The 13,762-nt window shown below is 42.4% G+C and overlaps 2 protein-coding genes across 6 annotated transcripts in view; both read left to right on the forward strand.

Moving 5' to 3' along the window:
• DOP1A (DOP1 leucine zipper like protein A) overlaps positions 1-13,762 on the forward strand; it is a 2,904,166-nt gene that overhangs the window by 1,334,141 nt on the left and 1,556,263 nt on the right. For all 5 annotated transcript variants that reach the window (XM_069606322.1, XM_069606321.1, XM_069606320.1 and 2 more), the window contains one exon: positions 1,960-2,060. In XM_069606322.1, coding sequence (XP_069462423.1) covers positions 1,960-2,060 — 101 coding nt within the window. The remainder of the gene's footprint in view (positions 1-1,959; positions 2,061-13,762) is intronic.
• On the forward strand, positions 4,371-13,323 carry LOC138453456 (uncharacterized). The gene is made up of 2 exons (XM_069606325.1): positions 4,371-6,693; positions 6,850-13,323. The coding sequence occupies exon 2, from the start codon at positions 7,155-7,157 to the stop codon at positions 9,789-9,791; it is 2,637 nt and encodes an 878-aa protein (XP_069462426.1). The 5' UTR covers positions 4,371-6,693; positions 6,850-7,154; the 3' UTR covers positions 9,792-13,323.

Consider the following 13,762-nt stretch of genomic DNA (forward strand, 5'->3'; position numbering starts at 1 on the left):
TCTGGGCTCAGAGTATGTTTTAGGTTTCTGCTTTTCTATGTCCACTGGGCTTCATGGCTTCCTGCTTCCTAGTAGGGCTGGATACCCAGTTGGGTAGGAGTTTTCTCCAGTGGCTACTTTGGTGTCGGGGGTCTCATTTTCAGAGCAGTATGTCAGTTCAGCTTCAGTTTTCAGGCAAGGTGTCACAGGACCTCCTGTTCTGTGGTTGAAACGGTGGGAGAACATGCTAAGGGGAGAACATTTTTGTCAACCATAATCCCATCTGACCATAGTAACAGATGCTTCCCTGAAATCTTGAGAGGATCACCTGGAATATTTGAGAGGGAGCAGGCTTTGGTCTCCAACTGAGGCATGGGAGCACATCAATCTACTGAAATGTGTCCCGCAGCGTACCCAGAACCTCAAAACATGTCTATCTGTCCTCTTGGATCCTCTGGTGAGGGTGGACCAGCTTTCTTCATGCTCAGCTGCTAGAATCAGAGGTATAAGTGGGACCTGTCTGACAACATCCTGCATGTGCTAATTTCTGCCAGGAGGCCTGCCGTTTATGCCTGAAGGCAGTGTGAGTTTACCGTTGCGTACCGGGAGCAGACTATTGATTCTTGGATCTCTCCAACCTCCTTTGTGTATGATTATTTGCTTTGCTTGGCCCAGCAGGGCACTGATTGGCACTTGGACGCTATCCGAGCAGGGCTGTCCCCACTGTTATGCAGGATTTGCAGGGACTACGTAACCAATTACATATTTATTATTGTATTGTTCCTACTTTAGAATTTGAATCTTATTCAAGCATTTCTATGGTGGTGCAGTTTTGAGTCTTTACAATCCTTTTCATTGAGTTTGCGAATCCTTAAGCTAATTTTCCTGTTTGCCATCACTTCTGCTGGGTTGGTGGGTGAGCTCCATGCTGTCTATTTTTTCCTTTACCTTGTTTTTACCAAGGAAAAGGTACCGGAGGGTGAGCCAGATCTTCCTTCCTAAGGTTGTGTCAGTTTTCATCTGTCACTGAAGATCCATGTTCCTGTTTTCTTAACCTTCACCTCATCCTTCAATATAGAGAGCGATTTCACCGACTGGACTCCAAGAGGGCTCCCAGCTATTATGTTTCTCACATGAGGGATATCGTGAAGGATGACAAGCTTTATGTAGGGTACACTGACGCATGTGCAGGCAGGGCTGTTAACAACTGTGTCCTGCCCAGGTGGATTTCCCTATGTATATCAGAGTGCTGTGATGTGGCTGTGTAAAAGTGCCTGACGGTCCCAGAGGCCTGGCAGCTACATCTGCTCTGAAGAGTGGTATCCCCATGTTGGACATATGTCAGGCAGCCACATGGGCCTTCCTGCACACGTTTGACAAACATTATTGCCTGAATTCCTTGTCTGCTCAGGATGCTTGCTTTGGCCGGCCAGTCCTTAAGCGTTTCCTGGTGTAGGTGATGGTTTTTCAGTCTCCTAACTCCTCCAGGTTTATGCACTGCATTGGGAGACTGTTTAACACAAAGCATCTGTGCAAGGAAGGAATCCATTAGAAGGACAAATTGCTTACCTCTTGGTAGTGTTCTTTCGGGTGGATTAGCCCTTACTCCCAATCTCCCCCTCTGGCATAGTGTTCATACTATACCTGCTCTTTTGCAGTTCCTCTGCTGCTGAATGCTGGGGAACAAGGTATAATTCGGGTCATGAGGCAAGACAGCTCCATATATGTTGCTGTGCCATCACGTCTGACGCCATGGTTGCCTAAATGCGCAGAGCTCACAAGCAGCCGCACTGTGCCTATTGGTGGCTGAAAAAATTACTGAGGACCTCTGGCTCTGAGAGAAGATATATCTAAGAAGAGGAATCTGTGATCAGTCAGAAAGAACATCACCGATAGGTAAGTAAGTTGTGTTTTTCTTCTTTTAAAGAGTAACCTATTAAATGTATAGTTTAATCTGAAGTGCATAATTTATTTTCTCAGAAAATCCGAATACAAGCTCATTCAAAGTTTGCAGTCCTGTGGCATCTCACCAGAGACCTTCATGTCAACAAATCCTCATCTTTCGGACGCACATTTGACAGGTTAGTTATTGTTTTTTTGATTGTGGATAACATATTTTGTTTTACATTGAAAGATCTTTAAAAAGAAATTTGCAACCAGCAAAAATGCATCCTGTTTTAGCAATTTTATTGCCAATAATGTCTACATTTGGTGCTACCTCATGTGTTGCCTGGGACATAGAGACAGCTACATCGTTGTAAAACCTGATATGATTAAGCCTGCAGCAGTGCAACAAGCTAAAGGGTTAGTATTTAGAATAGTCAATTTAATGATTCTAAATAACTGGGTTTTCAATTTAAAAGCTGCCTTGTGTGATCTGTCTTGCATATGTTAAACTTTCTCATTTAATAGAATAAGTTGATGGTCGGGGTAAGACTAGGACAAAAATCGGCCAAGGCACTACTTAAAAAATCTCTCTCACAATCAGAAGGAACAATTCATTTATTTTAACAGTAAACTGATTAGTACCTTGTGTTTAATTTTTGATACAATGTGTGGCAAATAGTGATGAGCATATTGTGCCATTAGCATAATGCAGTTTTAGGCTGCTAGTAGCTTTCATTAAACTGTGATGTTGTATAAGGAGAATGACAAGGAGGGTTCATGGCTTGGGCTAAAGTATTTTATTACTAGCCAAAGAAAACCTACCTGTCCCTATTTCTATGAGGGGATTTCCCTGCCTCCAACTAAGAAAACTTTGTGAACTGTCAGAATGTCTTTCAAATTCAATGTTCATACCGTCCTCTGTCAGAAACCAACTAACTAACCCTAACACTAGAAACTTAGGTTGATAACTAAAGTTGATAACTAAAGTAAACTTAGTGAGTTCCTTGACAGGAGTATAACTCCCTTCTCCTGGTCCTTCTGTGATGGTTCTCCACCGTGTTCTTAACACCTTAGTAGCAATTATCAATCAATGGGCCTCATTACATGTTTGCCGGTAGCACCGGCAGGGTTACCGCTGGACCCATAATGAGGCCCAATGTCTAACTCAATCCAGGCAGTATAGAAACTTGTGACCTTGTTGTACTTCAACTTGGTTCTTGGGTGAGGGATATCTTTCTCTGGTTTTTCCTTATGCCTTTCAGTTGTCTTTCTATGGATTTTTTCAGTATTGCTTTTGTGATGAGGGACTTGTCTCCCTAAGCCCTCTGGGTTCTCTGCTGGCTTTATCTTGCTGCTTGTGTATCTTTCTTGGTCATCGCTATGACATATGAGGTTATTTCCGATAGCCTTTTGTTTTGCTTTGCTCTGTTTTTCCTTCTCTCCACTGTGCCGAAGGAGATTACTCCTGATGCACTCCTTCTTATGTTTATTGTGTTTAGGTAAATCACTCCCAGTGACCTCCTTCTTAGGACCGTGATGAGGGAGCTTACCTCTGATGCACTCTTTACTGTGTTGAGGGAGGTTACTCCTGATGCACTCTTTACTGTATTGAGGGAGATTACTCCCGCTCTCCTCCATCTTAATATTACACTCCTTATTTGTGAGTACTGGGAGGAGAGAAATGACTCCTGATGTACTTTGTTATAATCTGTGATTGTGGGCTGTCATTACTATGGAATGTAAATGGAGTGGAATGCACGCGCCTACAGGAATGCATTGTATGATTTCAGTGCGTGTGTTCTGAAGAGTCAGTTGATGAGTGCCCGCCGGGTGGGAAGCCGGTGTCTGTTCTCCTATGAACTATTTTGTACTTGGAGACATTAAAGAAGTATAAAGAACTCACCTTGAGTGCGGAATCTACCTTATTACACTGGCGACGAGGTTCGGGGCTGCTGCGGCGGGGGCAGCGTTGCAGGAGAAGACCCCGCCCTCCGGTTTGAACATTCCACCCGGCGGGCCGAGGTCTGTAGCGTCTTGTCGGTTCACTGCAGCGGGGGTCTGTGAAGTTGCAGTCCCCCGAGTCCAGTCATTGTGGGCTTGTGCTGACGCCATGTTTCTCAACTTTTGTGGTGTCGGCTGACCTCAGCGGGGACCCTTGGAGTTGCGGTGCCCTTGCGTCCAGTCCAGTTGGTGCCCTTGCTGACAAATTGTTTTGGACTGGAGGAGTGTCGGCCAGCTGTTTGGAGTGCTCCGGTGTTCCGTAGCGGGGAGAGGCCCCAGGTCCGGAGCCGGATGGTTTGATCCTGCTGGTGCAGGCCGGGATTCATAGCTGGGGTGTCTGCCTCCCCGGGGTCCTAAGCCGGTAGGAGTCCTCTGGTGTTCCGTAGCGGGGAGAGGTGTGTGTCCCCGGCGTCCGGAGCCGGTAAGCTGGTGCAGCTGAAAGTCCTGGTTGGCCGTGGAGTTTCGGAGCGGCGCCGGCCTCGTGAATCGCCTCCTGTACTCTGCTCTGGCAGGATTCCCCTGCATACTTCCCCTGCAGCCTCTGGGGGCGCTGTGGTGCGCGTCCGTCAGGTGGAGTTGAGCCTTTTGTGTCCTGGCATCAAGTGTATTCCTCTTGCGTGGAGTTTTCGTGACTGGAGTGATGCAGAAACACCAGGGTGGAGAGGCTTTGTCGAGCGGGCACATTGTCATGGGGTGCCAGTTCCCTCTGGTGCTTTCATGTCCGTCAATGGTGGAAATGAAAAGGACGCAGTGCTTTCCCGGGGTGTCGTTGAACGGAAAGATCCACTGTTTGGTGTCGTTCTGGAGGAGCCTGCGGATTTCCATTGTGCCTTCCGAAAAAGGCATGCTGAGCTGGACAGCAACAACAAGTTTTCTTCGCACCCAAAGATGAAGTGTCATCATGGGTGCATGTTGTGCGGTTCGGAAGAAAGCGGTGATGGTGAATTCTGCCAGAGATGTTTTTTTTCTTGACATCCTAGAGGGAGTTGACTCAGATCTGCATGACTTTTAAGTGAAGTTAAAAAAAAAATATATATATCTCACTTTGTCTGAAGATTGATGTATTTATGTTGTTGAGGCCTGTGTGAGTGTGTATGAGTGATAGCGTTTTTGGCCTCTACTGTGTCCTTGTTTGGGCCATTGGTGCGTGTGTTTTGCTATGGTTGTGGGTGAGCTACGAGCTACGTGTAGTGGCCCTGTGTTTCGTGTATTTTTGCCTCAGTTTGATGTTAAACCATAAGCAATCTGTTTTTCTCAAAGCTGTAGCAATTTCCCCTGTTGTTTTTGTCCAGGATTGCAACTAACGTGCTTTTATTTTCACAGGTGCGTTGAGGTAGTTCTTGTTAAGTTGCTGAGAAGGGGTCGGACTCGTGGGCAACACAGGGTTCGGGGGCAACAATCATTTTGTTCTTAGACCATTTGCAATGTGTTACCGTTTTGTTGGGTAACGTTATGTCTGGCTCGTGGACTGAAGGCTGGACTTTTTCCAGAATATGGGTCATAGGAAGTCCCAACAATTCATAAACAGTGAATTTGTTTGTGTCATGCGAACAATTTCATACGTACATGTTTCAGTGTGGAATGCTGAGTGTTACGTGTCTAAACTGCAGTCATATGTTTTCTGGTACTCGTGCAGTTTATAGGGGGTTCTGAAGGTTACTCAAAGGGGTTCTGAATGCCGGGTGGGTTCATCACTCTTGGGTTCGGATTTTGTTGATGTTTGTTCCGGTGACTGCCATTGTAGTTCTTGGTGTGCTGTTTTTTTTTGGATTAATGCAGTGTGCGGTCATTATTTATGTCCGCATTCCTGAATCTTTCTCCAGCTGTTTCTGCTGATTTGGTGGTTTGCTCAGGGTGCGTGGAGCACTTCTGAGTGATGCTATTTACTCATGGATGGCCGGGTGGATCTATGGGGTGTGAGTTTTGACGTGTAGGTTGCCGGGCATTTAACGTGATGTTATTTTACCAATAGGTGGTTGGGTGGTTCTATTGGGTGCTAGTGGTGATGAATTCTCCATGGTGTGTGGTTGCTTCCTATGTAGGATAGCAATTTGTTTGATGATAGTTGATCAATGGATGGCCGGGTGGATCGATTGTGTGCCTGTTATGAGTTTCTCCATGTGTGCAGGGTGCCGGACGGGCCTTGTATGCTATTTTAGGGGAATGTGAGTTTTGGGCTTTATGCAGTTTTGTTTTGTCTCGTGACGCCTAAGTAGGGTCGTAAGGTTGTGTCGTTGACTGTAAGCTTTGTGGTTTTGTTTAGTGCTTTGTGCAATTAGTTTTCGTCTGATTGAGGGTTTGGTGTGTGGTTGGTGGTTACTTACCTGTGGGTTTAGTTCATGCCTTCCTGATGCAAATGCAAAGGTGCTTAAGCACCGCAAAGGACTGTTTGCTGTGCTGTGGTCCGTTTGCTTCTGGTGTTCGTTTCGCCAGACCCTTCATTTTTCATCTACTTGGACTTTTGTGGAGTGCCTCACTCGTTGGATGCGGGATGCCGCTCGAGCTGGAGGAAGTACTTTTCTGTAACACCAAGTTTGCCTGACTCTTTCAGGTGCTCCGCCTTTGGATCTGCCCACGTGATTAGTGACGCCTCCCACGCCTCTTCTTAAACACTGGGCTCCAGCGCACCCGCGCTGCGCACCGCGAAGCACCGCAAAGGACTGTTTGCTGTGCTGTGGTCCGTTTGCTTCTGGTGTTCGTTTTGCCAGACCCTTCATTTTTCATCTACTTGGACTTTTGTGGAGTGCCTCACTCGTTGGATGCGGGATGCCGCTCGAGCTGGAGGAAGTACTTTTCTGTAACACCAAGTTTGCCTGACTCTTTCAGGTGACTAAAGGACCAAATGTTATGAACTTCATTGACTTTTGGCTGCTCGTGTCTTTATACCTTGCTTTATAGATTTAGCTCTATTAGAAGTCTGTTTATGTGAGATATAGAATTATCTCTATTTCACTTATTCATTGATTACTATTCCTCCTATAGGTGCTCCGCCTTTGGATCTGCCCACGTGATTAGTGACGCCTCCCACGCCTCTTCTTAAACACTGGGCTCCAGCGCACCCGCGCTGCGCACCGCGAAGCACCGCAAAGGACTGTTTGCTGTTCGCGGCGCGTGGCGGCGGGTCCTACTGTAACAGGGCGCGTACTGTGATTTCCCTACTTGATATATTCCAACCTTGGCCATACAATTTTGTTTATCAGGTACAATTTTAATAAAAGTTTGAGGGCATTTTCGTAGGTGTTGTGAGGATTTAGTAATCTAAGGTACTGTGTTTGTTTTTTTTTTTGATGGATACCTCGTCACTTACTCTAAGAAACGGGAAAAGAATAAAAGACTCTATCAAAAAACGTTTAGCTAACACTCCTTCAAAACCTAAAATGGAGTTATCTCATTCCTTAGAAGAAGCGATGCCTCACGCTATTCCTAAGCAACCTCAAGCAATCCCGGTGTCAACTGCAAACATGCTACTGGCGCCCTACCATCTTTCTGATACCTACTCAGAACCCTGTTCTTCAGTGTTAACTTCCAAAATAACAACTGAAAGCTTATTTTCACTGAAAACAGCTAATGAGCAAGATCATAAATCAGATATCCTCCCTACAATGCCAGATAAAATTTCCATTCCAATTTTCGACACCTCGTTGCTTGCACCCGGGATTATAGCTGCATTGGAAAGACGTATCAGTCTCTCTTTGGGTCCTTCTACTCCAGCAGCGGAATCCCGTGGCTTGCGTGAACAAGTTCACTTTCATGCCACTCCATCCACTCTCTCTCTTATATGTAACCCCCCAATTACTTTGTCTAAATCCAATTTGAGCTTGTTTGCGCCTGGTAATTCAGGCAGCTCGCCAACTTCAGATTCTACTTCTCCCAAGAAACTCCATCTGGATGATCCCTTAAATCTTGAATCTTCAAATAAACTATTTCCTCAAACGTCTCCTTCCCAATCTTTTATATCCCATCAACAATTGTCTCCCATTCCCCAAGCAGAAAATTCTTCACAAGTACTTGAACAAGAACTCCATTCTTTTCCTGTTCTCACGCGCATATTAAACCTATTAGATAAAGGCCATGATCTTACTCATTTGCATCTAAAAGACATTAAAGATTCAATCACAAATAACTCTATACAACTCGCTAAAATTGAAGGTTTTATGCTTGCTCAGGAAGCATGTCGTTCCTCTCATAGCGCTTGCGCAGAACGCAATGCTCAGCTCATAATGGAGAACTTACATTCCTCTATGCCAACTATAACTCATGCCTCTCAAAGCACTCAAACTCTAGATGCAACTTTTCTGCTAAGGGGGAGCCCTACATCTTTTGCAAATGCTGTTACCCCTCCAAGCACTTCAATATTGCCTGATGGAACTATGCCACAAATAGATCCTCTAAATGTGCTTCACTTGCAGCACGAAAGAATTCTTCAAATTGAACAGTTGCTTTTTAACTCTCAGTTGTTCTCCGCTGACTTGTTTCAAACCGATACTCTTAAACCGAGCAATACTATACCAGAAACTCTTTTGCATAGTCCTTCAGCTCTTACTAATATAATAGAAGAAGAAGAAGACAGGGAAAGCTCTGAAGTTAATGAATCTTCATCTAATTTTTATCACTCCTCTCGTAGAATGAAAAGATCATATTTAAGGGCACTAAAACGGAGAAATAAATCCAAGTTAAATAAAGCGTCTACGATAAATCCATGTAAGCCCACGATTCCCCCACAAACCTTAGACGATATTTCAATCACTTCTCAAGTGCAAATCAATGCTTCCTCATTAGATAATGAAGACCTTCAGTTCAATGCCAGTCAATTGAACGAAGAAAGTCTATGTGCTCTTCAACTACCCTCGACTCAAAATTCACAAAAAGGAGGAAAAAAAAAAGGTGCCTGTTCTCCGTCTCGTACATCGATGGCTGAGCCCACTACCTGTTCTAAGACTGGATTATTAATAGTGCCAAGTACGGACGGTCGCGTGACTGGGACCTCAATGGTGCAAGCTAACATGAATTCTTTTTTTCCCTCAGTGAAGAATAAAACAACAACAAACTGCACCAATGTAATCAACCCCTTACAAACAGGTAATTCTTTTCCCACTTCACAGTCTTTGACTGCGCAAGCACAGATTCACCATACGTCACCTGTTTCCAATGCACAGATTAAAAACAATCCAACATTGCAAAATTCTGTGTATTCTGTTCCGACTTTGACTAAAGCGGTACATATACAGAGTCCTGCTAAGGTGACGTTGAAGCCACTTTCAGCCTCCTCTCTAGAATCCTTTGCACCCCCTGTTATACCAGTAGTGACGCTTGGCCACTCTCAAATGATACATGGATCTCCATGCTTGGAATCTCAGGTGCCATTAGCACTTTCTTCTTCTACTTCATCAACAGATGATAAGGAATTTTTTTCCTTTAATGATATTCCTGAGGATATGCAAACCTTAATCGGATGGTCCAGTAACCCCCAGATAAATGGCTTAGTGCCTATTAATCGTTCATTTCTAATGAACTCGCTTTACAAAATTCCAGCACTGCGTAACTTAATCTCTCTTGATGTTGTTTGGATAAAGCTCCCCCTAATTAATAACAACAGGATGTTATGTAAGGTTATGTCACCTATAATTGCAAAAGTAATTTGGGAACATAATCTCGATCTAAGCTTTCTGGGGCTTACACTGCATGCTTTCTCTTCTCTTGAGAGAGCGATGCAGTTTCTGGAATTCGAACCCCCTTTGCCACCTAAAATTAAATCTGTAGGTGATAATGCTCTAGCCCCTCTCTTGGAAAATGAAAAAATTCTGGCAAACATAGCCCTTTTGACTTCTGCGCTAAATGGTTTGTTGGGTATTTTGCCCTTAATGCCAGCAGTTGATTCAAGGGGGACTCCCAATTCTAACTCTACTTCCACTACGAAATCATAACGTAACTATATCCTTATCCAATCTTGGAATTGTTGTGGTTTTAACAACTTGTTAACATGGTATGGCAATAAGTGTCATGAAGATCTGCCTTCTATTTTTTTTTTTACAGGAAACAATGAATTGCTATGATTTTCAATTTGATGGATTTACTGCTATACACAATGTTGCTTTTCATCCCTTAGCTGGTCGTCCAAGTGGAGGCCTTACTCTCTTAATTAACAACAAATTATTATTTACCATAGCTCAAACATTTACCAACCGATTATGTCTGGCAACAATTATTGACATTGATCTCTTTGAAAAGACAAGAATTCTGTTAGTTTCTTTATATTGGAATCCAAACTCCCTTTCTTTGGATTCTGCTTTACACATCCTAAATGACATGTTGCTAAATATTGTTTGCATGCTGCCTGACATTTATGGTCATCATTTGTGGTGACATTAATGCTCATCTATATGATCCTACAATCTGCTTTACGCAGAACCAATCCTCCACTCATTTTAAAATCGCATGTGCAAATGGTAAAAAATGGGCACAATTTTTCACACATTGGGATCTTGTTGTAATACAACCACAATGTCTAACTTCTTGTTCTACATGGAAGAGGGGAAATTTACAATCTTCTATTGACTATATTGTGGTGTCAACACAACTATCAGGATTGCTGGATCCAATCAGAACTCACTTCCCAGTTTATGGAGATCATGCCATATTGTCTACCACTTTATTCATGAAAGCTGCATCTTGTGACAGACTGAAAACACTTGCCCTAGTACACAGCGATCGACAATTATTGTCTATTAGATGGAACATTACAACCTGCCGCCAACTAACTTTCCTTGTAAATCGTGATTGGTGGCCTATTTCCCTACATGATGACAACAATTCACAGATTATTTTAGCATGGAATTTGCATATGATACAACGTCACTTAGTTGATATTGCAAATGCTTCTATCAATCAAAACATTACATCATGTAGGGAAAATCTTCTTTCATCTAGAATATGTAAATTAAAACATGAAAGAAATACTGCTTTAAGAATTTTGAAAAATCAACTCACCTACACGAAGAGCAGTAATTATCTAAATGCTAAAAAAGCCATAGTAAGGCTTCATAAAAACAAAATAAAAGCTGTACGCTTTTCATTCCATCTAACTAAGAATCAAAATCTTGTAAGAATGATTTGCGATAAGAATACCCGTGACATATGGAAATTACTTAGGGGAACTAATAACAACACCCAACCCTCGTTCGAATCTGCCTTGGATGGCAATGCTTGGGTTGCTTTCTTCCAACGCAAATATCTCTTACCAAAATGCTTCAAGGAAGTTGACATAAAGGCTTTAATTTTACACATTCCTTCGCTCTGTCCTTGGGATACAGAAGACGTCCTCTATGCTATATCTAAACTAAAACCCTCAAAATGTGCGGGCCCAGATGGTTTGCCACCATGTGTCATTAAGGATGATCCCCTTTTTTGGGCTACCGCACTATTGAAGATTTTTCAATCTATCTTTGTCTCAAAAAAGCTTCCAATATCTTGGACATCTTCTATTATCATTCCACTACACAAGAAAGGGCCGCTAAATAACCCATTAAATTTTAGGCCCATTGCACTCATTGATGTTGCTGCCAAGGTTTTTGCACTGCTTCTTCTGCAAGACATAGAAAAACATATCGTGCAAAAACGTATATTAAATAAAGCCCAGACGGGCTTTAGAAGAAATATGGGAACTCAATTAAACGCAACTATTTTGGCACATCTAATAGCGGGGGCGCATAGTGTTTCTAGTGGACCCGTTTTTATTGCGTCACTAGACCTTTCCTCCGCATTTGATTGTGTTATTCGCAGTAAACTATGGGAAAAAATGCTTAAATTGAAGTTTCCTACATCTTTGGTCGCACTTATAGCTTTGTTACATTACCAAACTTCATTTAAGGTACGCATTTCTTCTACTGGGCTAGTGACTGCGGATATACCCACGTCGATAGGTGTGAAACAAGGGTGTAACCTTGCGGCAACATTATTTAACCTCTATCTATCTGACATAGAGGAACTCTGGGATTTGTCACAAACTAATGTGGTTCGGCTTGGCAACCTTAAAATCTCGTGGTTAGCATACGCTGATGATGTGCTACTCTTTGATAGTACTCAAGTTGGTCTCCAGAAAAAACTTGAAATCTTTAATTATTTTTGTATATCAAATAATCTTACGATAAATTTTGCAAAATCCAACATTTTAATTCTTACTTCTAAGAAAAAGTTGCGAAAATATGTTTGGCATGTCAATCAGAATCGCCTTCAAATTGTGACTCAGACTACACATTTAGGTTATTTACTTGCTAACAACTCTTTTGCCCTTTTTTGGCAAAAAACATTGTGTAGAAAAATTATCCCTTTGCAAAACCAAATGAAATTCATTTTTCAAAAATATTGTATGTTTTCTCTGATACCCTTATTTGAGTTTTATCTAAAGAAAGTTGAACCAATCATCTTATATGGTCTCGATTTATGTCTGATTGACCTATCGTCCTTCTTGGACAAACTCCAAGCTAAACTATGGAAGACAACTTTATGATTGCCAATGTATCTTCCTAATGCCATTTTGCGCCATGAATTAGGGCTTAGTTCATTGGCAGCGCGTTATAACTGGCGTATCCTCAAAACTTTCGCAAAAATGAATTTCCCATTAGAGAATTCTCTTTATGAAGATCTCTTCTTGATGCTCCAGACTTCACATCCGAGGTCAATAGGGAACTTTCAGAAGCGAATCTATTCTATACTTGGTGGTATAAATATAACTGCTAATGAATTAGAAGATAAAATAATTACTGCACACAAACGCTTATTTTGGAACGATTGGGCAACTACGTGCGATCAAATTGCCAATTACTCATCATTTTCAGAATATGCGTCTTTTAGACACAAGCAAGTTCCGCGCCTTTCTTATTTGGTGCTTTGTCCCAGTGCTGAAACTCGCACACAGTATATGCGTTTTCGTTTAGACCTATTACACACTAAGGTACGAACAAAACACTGGGTGAAAACTACTAATGTTATGGAAGACATTTCATGTAGATTTTGTAAGAATGTTAATATTCCAGAAACTTTAAAACATCTTTTTCTTTACTGTCCGTGCTTTGAGACTGACAGAATATCTATTCTTACTGCCCTTTCCCTTACAAATTCTGAAATTGGGAGAGAATTAATTTGGTCTCGTTGCATATGGGGATCTTGCAACTCTATTATTCTTGCGACTGTTCGCTTGGTAAAAATTATTGAAGCTGCTTTAAATGTGTCAATTGTAATGTAAAGTTTATGCTGCAATAGATGTATTTTCTCATTTACTGTTTTTACATGTGACAAGATATTTACCTCGCTAAGAGGCTCTTCTGTTTTAGCATTTGAATTATGGAATCTTTCGAAATTTTTCTTTTTAGATATAATGTTTGAAAGTAAACTTTTTATTATGAGCTGTATTGATATTTTGTAAAGATGTGTTTGCATCAAAAACAAAATTTTAAATAAAATAAAAAAAAAAAAAAAGGGACCCTTATGTAGTGCTTGTTGTTTAGGATTTTGGATGGCCGGGAGGGTCCATGTCCTGTGGGTTGTGCTCTGGCGTGGCAGGCTGGAGGTCCTGGGGTGGCAGCCTGGGGCAGAAGGTTATTAGTGCACTGATGATTGGGAGTGTTAGTTCTGTTTAGAGTGTCAGGTGTGGCGGGCCTGTTCTCCGAGGGGCAGCTCGGAGTGGGTTCTTTTTGGGGTTGGTGTCCTCGTTGGTGGTCCATGGTTGTAGGTGTAGGAACATGGGTGTGCTGAACTGGTGTTTTGTGGTGCAGGGTATGTTGATGTTTTAAGTTGGTATTGGTTTGGTGAATGTGAAATGTGCAGGTTGCTTATCGTTTTGAGGTCGTTCCTTAGGCGGCAAGTTGGTATGGTGGTTGCCAGAGAATAACAAGCTGGT

Source organism: Ambystoma mexicanum, chromosome 4p (genome assembly GCF_040938575.1).
Source record: "Ambystoma mexicanum isolate Mex_15411 chromosome 4p, UKY_AmexF1_1, whole genome shotgun sequence".
NCBI lineage: Eukaryota > Metazoa > Chordata > Amphibia > Caudata > Ambystomatidae > Ambystoma > Ambystoma mexicanum.